This window comes from Callorhinchus milii, unplaced genomic scaffold (assembly GCF_018977255.1).
Source record: "Callorhinchus milii isolate IMCB2004 unplaced genomic scaffold, IMCB_Cmil_1.0 Scaffold1, whole genome shotgun sequence".
NCBI classification, from domain to species: domain Eukaryota; kingdom Metazoa; phylum Chordata; class Chondrichthyes; order Chimaeriformes; family Callorhinchidae; genus Callorhinchus; species Callorhinchus milii.
Genome location: NW_024704742.1, coordinates 114,432,171 through 114,445,108, shown reverse-complemented (window position 1 = coordinate 114,445,108; position 12,938 = coordinate 114,432,171). Strand labels below are relative to the sequence as shown.

Below are 12,938 nucleotides of genomic sequence, written 5' to 3'. Positions count from 1 at the left end.
ATATATCAACAGAATACCCAATGGGGAACAAAGGAATTCAACGATAATTCCATTGTTTCCCATTGTGTATCCCTTCACATAAACTAAAATTTCTTTATCTGTTATTTTAAGGAATTATACAAATCTGTAGTTTATTATGAAACATAAACTGCTTTCCCTTTAGAGAGCTGAAATTATTTAAAAAGCTACAATGCAAAGCATTGAATTCTTGACGTGACATTTAAATATCAGGTTTGAATGACATTTCCACTTGGACTTTTGCAATGTAGTGAATTTAACCAATTGTAGATGGGATGTACAGTGGAGGAAAGGAAAACTAGCTGATGATACCTTTTGCACTGCTCATTTTTTTGTCCTGATGAGTCAACCAAGGAATATTAATAACATCTATTGAAGTGCCTAGGGAGAAATCATCTCCACTGTGAATGTGATGACCTAACTTGAAAGGGAGGGGGGGAAGAGCAAAGAAAGCAAAACCAAACTATCCTCTACAGTTGATTCCCTGCCCTCCAAGCACAACCATTTTGGTCACAGTCTGTCACTCTGAGTCGTTTACCTGTTCCTGGAAACTCTTTCGGGCTCGCAAAACATAGAGTGAAAAATAACATTGTCGGTTTCTTTTGCCTCCTCAACCCACATTTTTTGTTTGCTGATCAGGGAATGACATCCACAGAGTAATATCTCCACCTCCCACATCCAAGGTAGAGTTGGAGTGACCCGTCAGGGGAAAAATGTGTTTGAAAGTCAGTAAACAACAACTTGCATTTATATTGCACCCTTCGTGTGTAACATTTCAGAGCGCAATAAGAAGCAAAATATTAAAATCCTGCGAAACACGAGTGTCTGTGCAGAATTTATGCAAAAAAAAATCACTGAAATATTCTGGAAAAAGTATAGAATCAATTAGTCACCCGCCAATGTTGCTGGCGGCTTAATTTAGGGGGGATTTTCTCCTCCTTTGCTTCGTCCCACACTTAAAAAGAGAAAACAAATGTTTCTTTTTAGGGGGTGTAGCGTTACCGAACACCAGAGGATTTAATAACAGCGAAGAATCCATTTGTTTTGGACCCCAGACAAAGGCAACGAAAATTATGCCACTCGACTTGACCCCACAAGACCTACATCTGGAATCTTTCCCTCTCTCTCTCTCTCTCTCTCCCCGCGCAGAGCCGGGGGGGGGGGGGGGGGGGGGGGTGGGGGGTAAAATAAAAAATAAATACCATTAGGCCTTTCAAGATATAATGACCTGATAACATTTCAGTTATTTGGTATTTTTAAAAATTTTTAAAATAGAAGGGAATCTTTGCCTTCTGAACCACTCTCACACACTCACACTCTCACACACACTCACTCACTCACTCACTCACACACACTCACTCACACTGACTCACTCACACACTTACACACTCACACACACTCACTCACTTACACTCACACACACTCACTCACTCACTCACTCACACACTCACTCACACTCACTCACACACTTACACACTCACACACACACACTCACTCACACTCACTTACACCCATACACACTCACTCACTCTCACTCACTTACACACTCACTCACTTACACTCACACACACTCACTGACTCACACACTCTCACTTACACACTCACACACACTCACTGACTCACACACTCACTCACTCACTCATTTACACACACACACACTCACTCACACACACTCACTCATTTACACACACTCACTCACTCACTCACACTCACTCATTTACACACACTCACAAACTCACTCACACTCACACATTTACACACACTCACAAACTCACACACACTGACTCACTCACACACACACACTGACTCCCTCCCTCCCTCCCTCCCAGCCCTGTTGTTGTGTGAGCTGAGCTGGCAGCCTGCAGACAGCCAGTCCGCAGCAGCGCGAGACTCCAGTCCGGGTATTGGCTGCGGCCCGAGCGCTGGGTGGTGGTGGTGGTGGGGGGGGGAGTCGGAGCCGTTTACCGGAACAGCCGGGTTCTTTTTTTTCAAAAAAAATCCAAACGCCAACGGTTTCAAACTCCCCCAAAAGAGAAGCAGCCGCTCGCCCGCCCGCCCGCCCGGCCGAGCGCGCCTGTCCGTCAGCCCGTCGCCGTGGTAACGGGGCGGCGCCGGCTGCGGCGCGGGCCAATGAGGGCGGCCCGTCGTTTGGTCGCCATGGTGACGGGGTTGTTCCCGGGACCTGATGGCTTGACAGGTGCGTGACAATCCAGCTCTTCAAGCATGTACGCCAAAGGCAAGAGTAACACTGTACCTTCTGACAGCCAAGCCCGGGAAAAGTAAGTTTACCTCAGCTTTTACGGGGGAAACGACCCCGGATTCAACTCCGGCGGCTCCGGAATGGTATAGTGAGGTGTCGAACTCGGGTCTGTGGGGCTCCTGCGAAAAAATAAGTTCATTCTGAGACACACACACACACACACACACAGTTCACTCAGGACAAGAAGTCGCTGCTGTTCTCCCGGTACCAGTGCCACCGGGTGCAGGGCACACCGGGCACACCGGGTACAGGGCACACCGGGCACACCGGGTACAGGGCACACAGGGTACAGGGCACACCGGGCACACCGGGTACACCGGGTGCAGGGCACACCGGGTACAGGGCACACCGGGCACACCGGGTACAGGGTACACCGGGTACAGGGTACACCGGGTACAGGGCACACCGGGTACAGGGCACACCGGGTACAGGATGCTGCTGTGCGGGGGGTCACGGGAGTCACGTTGGGAGTATAAATACACGGTGGGGGGAACTCAGGGAGAAGTTGCACGGGTCCTCCTTGTGTGTTTTTGTTCCGCTGTTTGGCACTGTGTGATGGGTTTATTTACACTTTTGGAAGTCAGGGAGAGAGGGAGAGAGGGAGAGAGAGAGAGAGGTACTGCACTGAAGTGGAGGATGTAACTTAGTCCAGTCATTGTAAGTCACGGTAGAATCGGTGAGACCAGTGCACAATGGGAACCAAATGTCAGGAAAACCTCTCAGCAGTAACTGTTACTGGTGTTGTGTTTTGTGTGGCGGTGCCTCCTCGCCGGCAGTGCAGTATTTTAGTGGAGTTGGGGAGAAGTTGAGGTGTCTCTCTGTCTGGTGTGAGTGAGTGCACTGGGGATCGCTGGGTTGCGATGGCTGAGAGCCGGGCCGCCAGACTGGGGACCGGGGGGGAAAGTTGGTGACAACAGCACCGGATTGAAACGGTGTTTCCTGACATGTTCTGAGTGTGTCTTGAAGTCAGGACAGAACGAGCTGCTGCTGCTCTGTGCCAGAGACCACTTGAGCACAGGATGCTGTTCAGTGAACTAGAAAAGTCATGTTAGTAATGCGACAAGTAATAAAACACACACACACACACACACACACACACATATATATATATATATCACGTTTATTTGGTATAATTTGGCTTCTTATTTGTAGATCGCGATGCTTTCCTTCCAAGCCCAGGGAAACCTCTTTACGGTGCCTGGAAAGTAGTCTCGGATTGGGGAGTGCTCCTTGTTTTCAAACATCACGTTGCAGACGTTCAGAAATGTGTTTTATTTGTGGGCAAACAGCACCCGCAGTCTCGGTGACTTGAGCCGCCAAGTCTTGAAGTTGTGTTGAATTGGGTGTCTTGCAATGAGTGAGTGCCTTGTTATATTCCACGCTGCCGAGCAACTATGGAAGAAAATGAGTGGTTGTCCTCTGCTGTCTGCAACTTTTTAATTCAAATAAATAATAGCCATGTAGTCTCAATTGCTCGTTTGACTTGCACCTTAGTGTCTTATACTTTATGGGTTTGAAGTAACAACTTTGCTATTCATGTCGTGTACTAAAGTGCAACGCAAAATTACTAGAAATGTGGTGTCTGATTAAGAATAATGTAGCAGCATTATAAACATGCTTATGGTTTATTGCACGCTCATTTTCATTTGCTTGTTATCATTTTGGAAGTTGGGACAAAAGAGTTGTAAGTGTGGCATTCGTGCTCAACATTGCTGGGACTGTGCTGTACATACTTTGCAATTTAAAGTCGTAGTGATGCTGCTTATGAGAAACAACTTAAATATGGCCTCGGTTTTGCCACACTGCAATAAGTTTAATTCTATCAGGGCTGATCTTGGTTGGACTGTTTCGTTCTCTGCTTTATTCACTTAAATACATTTTAAAATGCATCAATCAGCAAAATATACATTCATCAGTAGTGTTCGTACGATGCAAAATCACACTTACTCCCATTTAATTTTCCACAAGACCTCACTCCAAATGAAGCACGATTTTATGTTCAGATATGTTTAGGTTTACATAAGCTATTACATTTACTTCTTCCAAATAAATATTATGCAACATTTCTGTGGAATTTATTTTTAGATTGGCTGTAATGTTATTCTGAGAGCTGTAATATTTCTCTTTCTGATGGTATTAATGGAAATGCCATTTTCTTTTCAAAACAGTAACATTTTTGTTAATTATAAATGTGGTTTAATTTGAAATTTGAAAAAATATTGATATCTTAAGGAAAATAGTAATTATATTTTTTTAAAAAGGAAATCTCCTTAAGAGAACATGGTAAAGAGCTTAGATTTTTAAACTTTCAGCAACTTACATGTGGACCCAAAAGCAACAACAACAACAACAACAAAATTACATTTGTATAGCGCCTTTCATGTCGGGAGGACGTCCTCTCAAGGCGCTGGACAGATAGAGTTATGGACCCGAGCTGAGGGTCTTATTTTATTTTATTTTGACCTACCAGTTAATGGAGATATAAATGATATGATATTTCATATTTATTCTCATAATATGGCCATATTTCACTAACAACTAAACACTTATGAACTTTCTGGTTACCTTTTAGTTTCGTGTGGGAGGAAAAAATCATATCAGATAGGCCTTTGTGACGTTATTTGTTTATAGTGTAATACCCAGCTTTGTGTTTAAATGACATTTGTTTTCGTAAATATAATTGAAACCCCAGCTTCCTCTGCATTTTTGTTTCAAAATTAAATAGCCATTGCAACATTTTAGAATGAGGGAAAGAGGAAACAGAAGGAAGAAAATCTGTATTACATTCGTTCTGTAGTTTGTAATGAGTTAATGTTTCTATATTTGTAAACAAAGATGCTCATGCACACTAGTTGTTTACATTTGCTCTGCAAGACTGGCTGCCATTCATAGTGACGATAACACAAGAGTTATGATGGCATTGCTGTGTCTGAGGAACATAGCACTCATGAAATTCATATCCTCTGGTCCATTGGTATAGAACAGTTGATTGTCTGAATAGGTATTCTGTCATGAAGTGAAATAGCCTAAAATTGTGGGTAGAATTTGGTTGTTTTAAATGCTGTTGGTCAGGCATTGCATCGACTAAATTGTCTGACCAGAATTTTGGAACCACGAGTTAACAAGAAAACATTATTGTTCCAAGATTAGCTGTTACACTGGCAGTCGGGACTGAGCTTTGGTCTTCTGTGTGCAAGTGAAAGTTAAAGAAGCTATCTATGTTTTTTTTCAAATCGATCTGCACAGAACAAGTTTAAATAGGAAAAAAATCTAATTTCTTTATGATGGGAGTTGAAAAGTCATGTTTTGCTTATTGCCTTTACATTAGCTCATCAATGTACAACACATAATACAAAATTACATTTGTATAGCGCCTTTCACGTGGGGAGGCCATCCCAAGGTGCTGGACAGTCAGAGATTTGGACCCGAGCAGGGGGCGTGGGTGATATTGAAATAAAAGTTGCTGCTTTATTCTTTGAACCAACCAAAATTATGAATGCCATAAAGAAACATATCGATGCAATATACATTTCACGTGTGTCATTGAAATATGGTGTAAATCTGGTGATCAGACATTTTGTGTGGCATTCAGTGACATGAAGCTATCTAGGCCGTAGATTTCTGCAGGTATATTGTAAACCCCTGACTATGCCGTGGCTGAATTTCTAAGTTGTTGCCATTACTTGAAATGGCCTAGTGCTCAACCAGCTCAGTAGGAGGAGGAGTTTTATTTGTACACTCCTATACTCTTATTTTGGATTGTTTGCCTGACAATGCGTTTAAAATGGTGGCTTCAAAACTTTTAGAGGTGCTGTTCGAGTAGAATATATTTTGCAATCCAAAATGTATTGGTATATCTTGGTGTGCAACCTGCTCTCTGTGACATTCATTGAAGTAGGACAAGAAATGGCATTGCAACTCTCAGGTTTCCACAGCCAACAATTTAAAGTGTAAAGCACTTGTGAATGAATGGGTAACAGGCATGAATAAATGTAAAGATGACTGGGTGTATAATGTTTTAAAATTAGGAGGTCATTTAGATGAATGGAATTTCTGTTTTAAGTTTTGGATTGTGAATTTGGTTAAGCAGGAATACATGGGCTTGAGATTGAGTTAAGCGTACAAAAGAGTTATCTTAAGTAGTTGAACGTTACAGGGAAAGGCCCTTGCAAATCATTGTAAAAAGGTACTTGTAAATGATTGTAAAGGGGTTTGTTCCACTGTAATGTGGTTTACTTTATTGAATGTGAAAGTGTACACAGTAGCAATGGTTATGAGTTTAGGTCAGTGGTCCATAATGTATTGAATACAGTGCATGAAATTATTTTGTAAAGTTGTAGAAGTCATTGTAGATTACAATTTGCATTGTTCAGTGGGTTGTACTCTTGTATCTGCTGAAAATGACACACATAAAATGTTTTTTTGGAACTAAAGTGAAACTTGTTCATGTAGTTTTATTGGGGATCTTTGCAGAGACTGTACAAAATACAATGTGAACTTATTACCTACTCCCCACTTGTATTCTACAGTGTCAGTATGGATAAAATACCTGTGATACAGCTTCGTATTGTAACACTTAAAATATTTTTTTAAGATAACACTTGTTATAGCTGTGTTTTCAATCAATAAATAGGTTTGAAAAGCACTTTGGGGGATGGTGTGGGGGAGAGAAAAAGTGCAAATTTTTATTCCACGTGGCTTCTAGTCTAGTTAGGCAGTAACTAGTCTGAACCCTAATTGGGTAGTGAAGAGAGGGGATTCATATTTTCAAAACAAAGTCAGATTTCAATTACTGGTTAACTCTTATTTTAAAACAATTGTAACAGCACTCCATGGTAATCTACCAATATTTTATTATCTACATAAATTTATGATATCTTAGAGAGAAAGCCCACTGATGTAATTGGAAGAGAGAGTTCAGCTGTTGCTTTGGCGTTATTTTGCTTCTCTTAAGGTTACCATTGTCTCTGTAGGAATTAACTTTTCTCTTCAAGAACAGTGACAGCAATATATATCTAGAGATTTTAGATTATGTTCCCTGTCTTTGAAAGCAATAATTGGTGATATAAATAGTATGAGTTACAACAATTGTGGTGGAAGCAATCATAGGATGCTGTATCATAGGACTAATACTGGGATAGATTTGGGAAAAATGGTATCGTAACTAAGTTACATAGACTAGGAAGATTGTATGAGTTATCCCTGGTACTTGCACAGTTAGTTCAAGTCAATTGGCCTGTTGTGCCCTGGGCACTCAAGAAAAAAATAGCCAATATTACTGTTCTTGATCCAGTCACTTGTGATTGAAAGTCAGATGAGGACAGGATTATGTTTGGCTGTGATTGGCATATAGAGTTGAATAGGCTGCTGACACCTAACTGCTGTATCGAGGCTCACACATGAACTCACTTGGATGACTTACTATCGGGTAGCTGGTACTTGCGGAACTGTGTCACAGTGTGAAATAGCTCCTATTGGTAAAGGAGGGGAGAAGATTGGAATAGAAAAAAATGATTGTAACTGTATTAGTGTGCAGTATTCATGGGTGTTCGTTTTGTTTCAGTTACCATTTAGGCTTCAGCATTCATGAGGATAACTTTTTCCAATGTTGAATCCCAGGAACTGTGTTGAATATTCTCAAACTCCAAAAGCGCTATATCCTATGTATTGCTTTAAAATTGATATCTAGTTTACAGTAACGTTTTAGATTTCAGCAAATTCTTGCATTTCTGTAGATTTAAATACGTAATTAATATGCTGAAAACGGAGATAGTATAGTTAGAAAAAATATAAATATAGGAACATATATGCTTTAAAGAGAGCTGCTTTAAAAGTCTCTTTATTTTCCTCTGTACTTTATTTCTACTAGTACATTCTTTTAAATGTGGCGTTCCTTTAGAGATTTACAGATGTTAATGTGAAAACTGAAGCAGATGTGCAAGTTAAATCTGTCAGCATTTGAATTGAATGCCTTGCAAGATTCTAGACAGTATTTGATTTGGACTTACTGTAGTTGCAATTAGTCCTGCAACCATAAGACATCCTTCTGGGAGTACAGTGCTTTTCCCAGGAAGGGCAACCAACAACCTAGCCACTGGAGACATTGCAATCCATTTTACGAGCAGTGTTAATGCATCATTTTGTGCATCAAGTGTAGTCTGTTGAAAGTAGATATTTTGCAGTCCATCTTAATTGATATTATGCTTTTCCCTAAAATATATATATTATATGTAATACTGAGTTTGATTTATTTTTACATTTTATAAATTTAAAGTTCTAGTCTCTGTGACATAGGGGAGAGCAATGAGGCTGATCCTTGTTGGACTGAGGAGCTATGAGGAATGATTAGATAACTTAGACGTTTTAGCTTTGAATTAAAACGTCTCAGAAGGAATCTTTAACAGGGTTGAGAATTAAACATTGAACAATACTTGCAGATTTTGCTATAATAACAACTTGCACTTATATAATGACCCGTCATGCAAGGTAGTGTTGTGGAATGCTTAGCAAAGACGCGGCTTGACTCAAGCCGGGGAGATAGGGGAGGTGACCATAGGCATGATCAAAGGGGAAGGTCTTCAGGTGTGATCTGAAGATAGGCAAAGAGGAGGCAAGGTGGAAGGATTGAGGCAGGGTATAGCAGAGTTTTGGGGCATAATGGCTGATGTCAGGATATTGACTATTTAAGAAATAGCTGGATGCTTTAACGAGAAGATGATACTTTGCAAGTTAAAGTGGACTGAGTTGCCTGGACATTACAATGGGGTTTAAGCCCCAATATTCATTACAGGTGTTGTAAATAGCAACCCACAAATCAGCAATGTCACATTTCAGACTCCATTATATGTATCCTTACAATACAATACAAAATTACTCTTGTAAAGCGTCTTTCACGTTGGGCGGACGTCCCAAGTCGCTGGACAGTCAGGGATTTGGACCCGAGCGTGGGATCAGGGAGCGTGGAGGGCAGGAAGGACATGAGGATGGCCAAAGATGCAGTTGAAGAGGAAGGTCTTGAGATGTGCCTTGAAGGAGGCAAGGGAGGGAGACAGACGAAGGGAGTGTGGGATGGAGTTCCAAAGGGTGGGGGCAGAGAGGCTGAAGGCTCGACTGCCGATGGTGGGGTGGGCTGGGTAGCGGACATGGAGCAGGCCGGAGCCTGCTGAGCGCAGAGAGCGGACAGATTGATATGGGGTTAGCAGGTCAGAGGTAGGAAGGGGCAAGACCGTGGAGGGCCTTGAAGGTGAGGACGAGGATTTTAAACTCTTATCTTCTGGGGAGCCAGTGGAGCTGGGCGAAGATGGGAATGATTGGGTCACACAGCCTGATGCAGGAGAGGAACACAAGCTGCAGAGATCTGCATGATCTGCAGCTTGCAGAGGGAAGAGTTGGGAAGGCTGACAAGCAGGGAGTTGGCTTAGTATAGCCTAGATGTGATGAACGGGTGAACAAGGGTTTTGGTGGCCTGAGGAGTGAGGCAGTGGCGAAGCTGGTGATGATGCAGAGGTGGGGGAAGGCAGAGCAGGTCATGGCATGGAGGTGGGGTAGAAAGAATAGTTGAGGGTCAAATAAGACCCAAGGTTCTGGTCTGGCACAGTGAGGTGGAGCGTGCATCCTTAGGTAAAATTGGGAGTCTTAGCAACACCAATTTGGATTTTTTTTCATCAGGACTGTATGGAAATTCTAGGTCTTCGAAGGTATAGCAAGCCAGGAATAAAATTTTTTATATTCATGGCTTTTCCTAGAAATTAAGTTCATTCTCCCAAATCCATGAACATTTGGGAATTTCCCCTTGGCAATGTCAACAGCAACTGCTGTGACAAATTCCCATGTGATGGAGTCCATTGGGAATGTATAAAATCTGTTGGTTGCATGGAGGGAAGAGTGGAAAAGAGTTGCCAGTAGCAAGAACGACTGCTTCTTATAAACGTTTGAATCTTTTGTACTCCATCCATTTTTGTACTTGTACTCCATTCGAAGATTCAAGAGCTGTAAGTGCTGGAGCATTTGTGAGATTTGTGTTTTCTTAGCAGTTTGTGACATTCGCTCGCAAATCATTTTTTTGTTGTTGTTGAATTTAAAAGGACGAGAAAGCATTTTATAGCACACTTATCACTTCGTACGGTCTCAAAGCATTTCATAAGCGACAATAGTCAAGTCTAGTGACCATTTTTGTATGCAGCCATTTCACGACCATTGCGCCACAAGCATCCATGAGGTATATAATAATAATATATATATAATAATAATAATAATCCTTGCATTTGATATAGGGCCTTATCACGTCTTCTAGACATCTCAAAGCTTTTCACAGAATATACTGTAAGTGAATTGACTGTGTATTTTCTGGGTGAATTATATGACCAATTATCTGGAGGATAATTGGTCTTGTCTTATCTCGTCTTGTCTCGAAGACATGATAAGGCGCTATATCAAATGCAAGGATTATTATTGGCTGGGATAACTACTTTCTCTTTTTGCATATTGGATCAAGGGATCTTTTAACACTCATTTAAACAACAAAATTACATTTGTATGGCACCTTTCACATCGGGAGGACGTCCCAAGGCGCTGGACAATCAGTGTTTTGGACCCAAGCTGGGGGTCGGGATTGGGGAGGGTGGGGAGCAGGGGGGAAGAAGGGTGACCGAAAGCACAGTCAAAGAGGAGGGTCTTGAGATGAATTTTGAAGGAGGCAAGAGAGGGGGTGAGGTGGAGGGACTGCGGGATGGAGTTCCAGAGGGTGGGAGCAGAGTGGCTGAAGGCCCGCCCGCCAATGGTGGGGCGGGTGAGGCGGGGGACGTGAGGCAGACCAGAACCCACTGAGCGGACAGAGCAGGCAGGTTAATAAGGGTTAGGAGGTCGCAGAGGTACGGGGGAGCAAGGCCATGGAAAGCTTTGAAAGTGAGATCCAGGATTTTGCGGGGTATGAAGGACAATTGAGGGCCGAACAGGACACCGAGGTTCCTTAATGGTTCCGTGCTATGTAGAGCGCTTCCACGGAGGGAGGTGCTGTCAGCGCCTGAGGTATGGAGGCGTTGATGGGAGCTACGCAGGAGGGCCTCAGTCTTGTTAACATTCAACTGCAGGAAGTTAACTCTCAAACAGGCATGAGGCACTTTAGTTTAACAACCAAAAGGCAGCATCTCCAACAAGGAAGTCTTCTGCCGTCTGCACTGGAGTGTCAGCCTGCATAATGAGTTTAAGTCCCAATATGGGGCTTGACCTCGTAACCTTCTGACCCAGAGGCAAAAGTGAGCTAAACTGACACAATTGAAGGCAAAGTGAGTCCAGAAAAAGCTTTTTTATGTAAGTTTTAAATGGGTGGGAAGCAGGTTACAACATTTGTTGGCGTTCTTTTTCAATGTGATAACATTGTAATTTTTGCAAGTCTGATAGTTTAACAGCACTTCTAGAAATATTACAGATAAACTGGAACAAGGGACACTGACTCAAGATTAGAAGAGAGAAGGTGAACGAACAGTTCATATTTAATTATTTTATATGAAGACTGGTGAATATGTGGACTAGACTGTCCATCCAGGGAGGTGTTGGAGACAGATTGTGTCAGCAAATTCAAGAGGGAATTTGATAGCTATCCAGTGAAGAATTTGATTGAGCAGTATGTGAGATAGAGTAGTTTAGGATTTTTTTTTAAAAAACAATACATTTTGACCAACCATAATTCTGTTTTCTAGCCCTGTGCATTCCGATGAAAAAGCATTCAAATGCGTTGAAATCTTTTCTTTGTGGGCTCTGGCCTGCTTCACGTCACATGGGTAATACAGCCATTTGTTTAAAAAAAGTAGTAGAAAATGTCTGAGAAGTAGTTTCTCAGTGGTACCTGACGAGATCAGAAAAAGTTAAGAAAAATTCTCAAATACGTTTAGCGCGTCAGCTTGGCCTCGTGGTAGCACTCTGGCCACTGAGTCAGAAAGTTGTGGTTCAGCGCTTTGGGACATCCTCCCTATGTGAAAGGCACTCTCTAAATGTAATTTTGTTGTTGTTATTCAGGCCCCATTCGGGATTCGGAATCACATTGTATAAGATGACACTCCAATGCAGTGCTGGGGGTTTGTTGCATTGCTGGTGCTGCCGTCCTACTATGTATATGACTATAATAAATAAAATGCCTTGGGATGACCTCCCGATCTGAAAGGCGCTGCATAAATGTAATTTTGTATTTTTGCACTGTATCGTGTATTGAACAATACTCTCCAGTCTATAGTTTGATGGAACTTATTCGCTATTAATGTTGCAGAATAAATTTAATTTAAATTTAATGTACATTAAACATTAAACAGATTTAAAAATATTTTTTCAAAAAACCTTTTGGGCTTCAGAATGAACCTTTGCTAAATTATTCCTGCCCAATCATAGGTATATTACTGCATTGAGTTAAGATAATAATAATCCTATTTGATGGCTTTAATGTCGGGAGCTCGTTTCAAAGCACTTCACAGAATATACACCGGTGAATGTATTTTGTAGGCAAGTGCAGCAGCCAATTGTCCCATAAACAGCTATTAAGTAAATTAACAATTTTATTTGGGGGATTGTTGACGGGGACAGCAGGATAAACTCCCTTCTCTTTATGAATAATGCCAATGGATCTTTAATCTTTTCTTTAATCTGAATAGGCAGATGGAATTTTGGTTTA

General features: G+C 41.8%; 1 protein-coding gene across 2 annotated transcripts in view; it reads left to right on the top strand.

Moving 5' to 3' along the window:
* The first annotated feature begins 2,181 nt into the window (after nt 1–2,181).
* Nucleotides 2,182–12,938, top strand: part of LOC103182676 (single-stranded DNA-binding protein 2) — a 198,761-nt gene continuing 188,004 nt past the window's right edge. For both annotated transcript variants that reach the window (XM_007899756.2, XM_007899757.2), the window contains exon 1: nt 2,182–2,297. In XM_007899756.2, the coding sequence (XP_007897947.1) occupies nt 2,242–2,297 (56 nt within the window). In that variant the 5' untranslated portion in view covers nt 2,182–2,241. The remainder of the gene's footprint in view (nt 2,298–12,938) is intronic.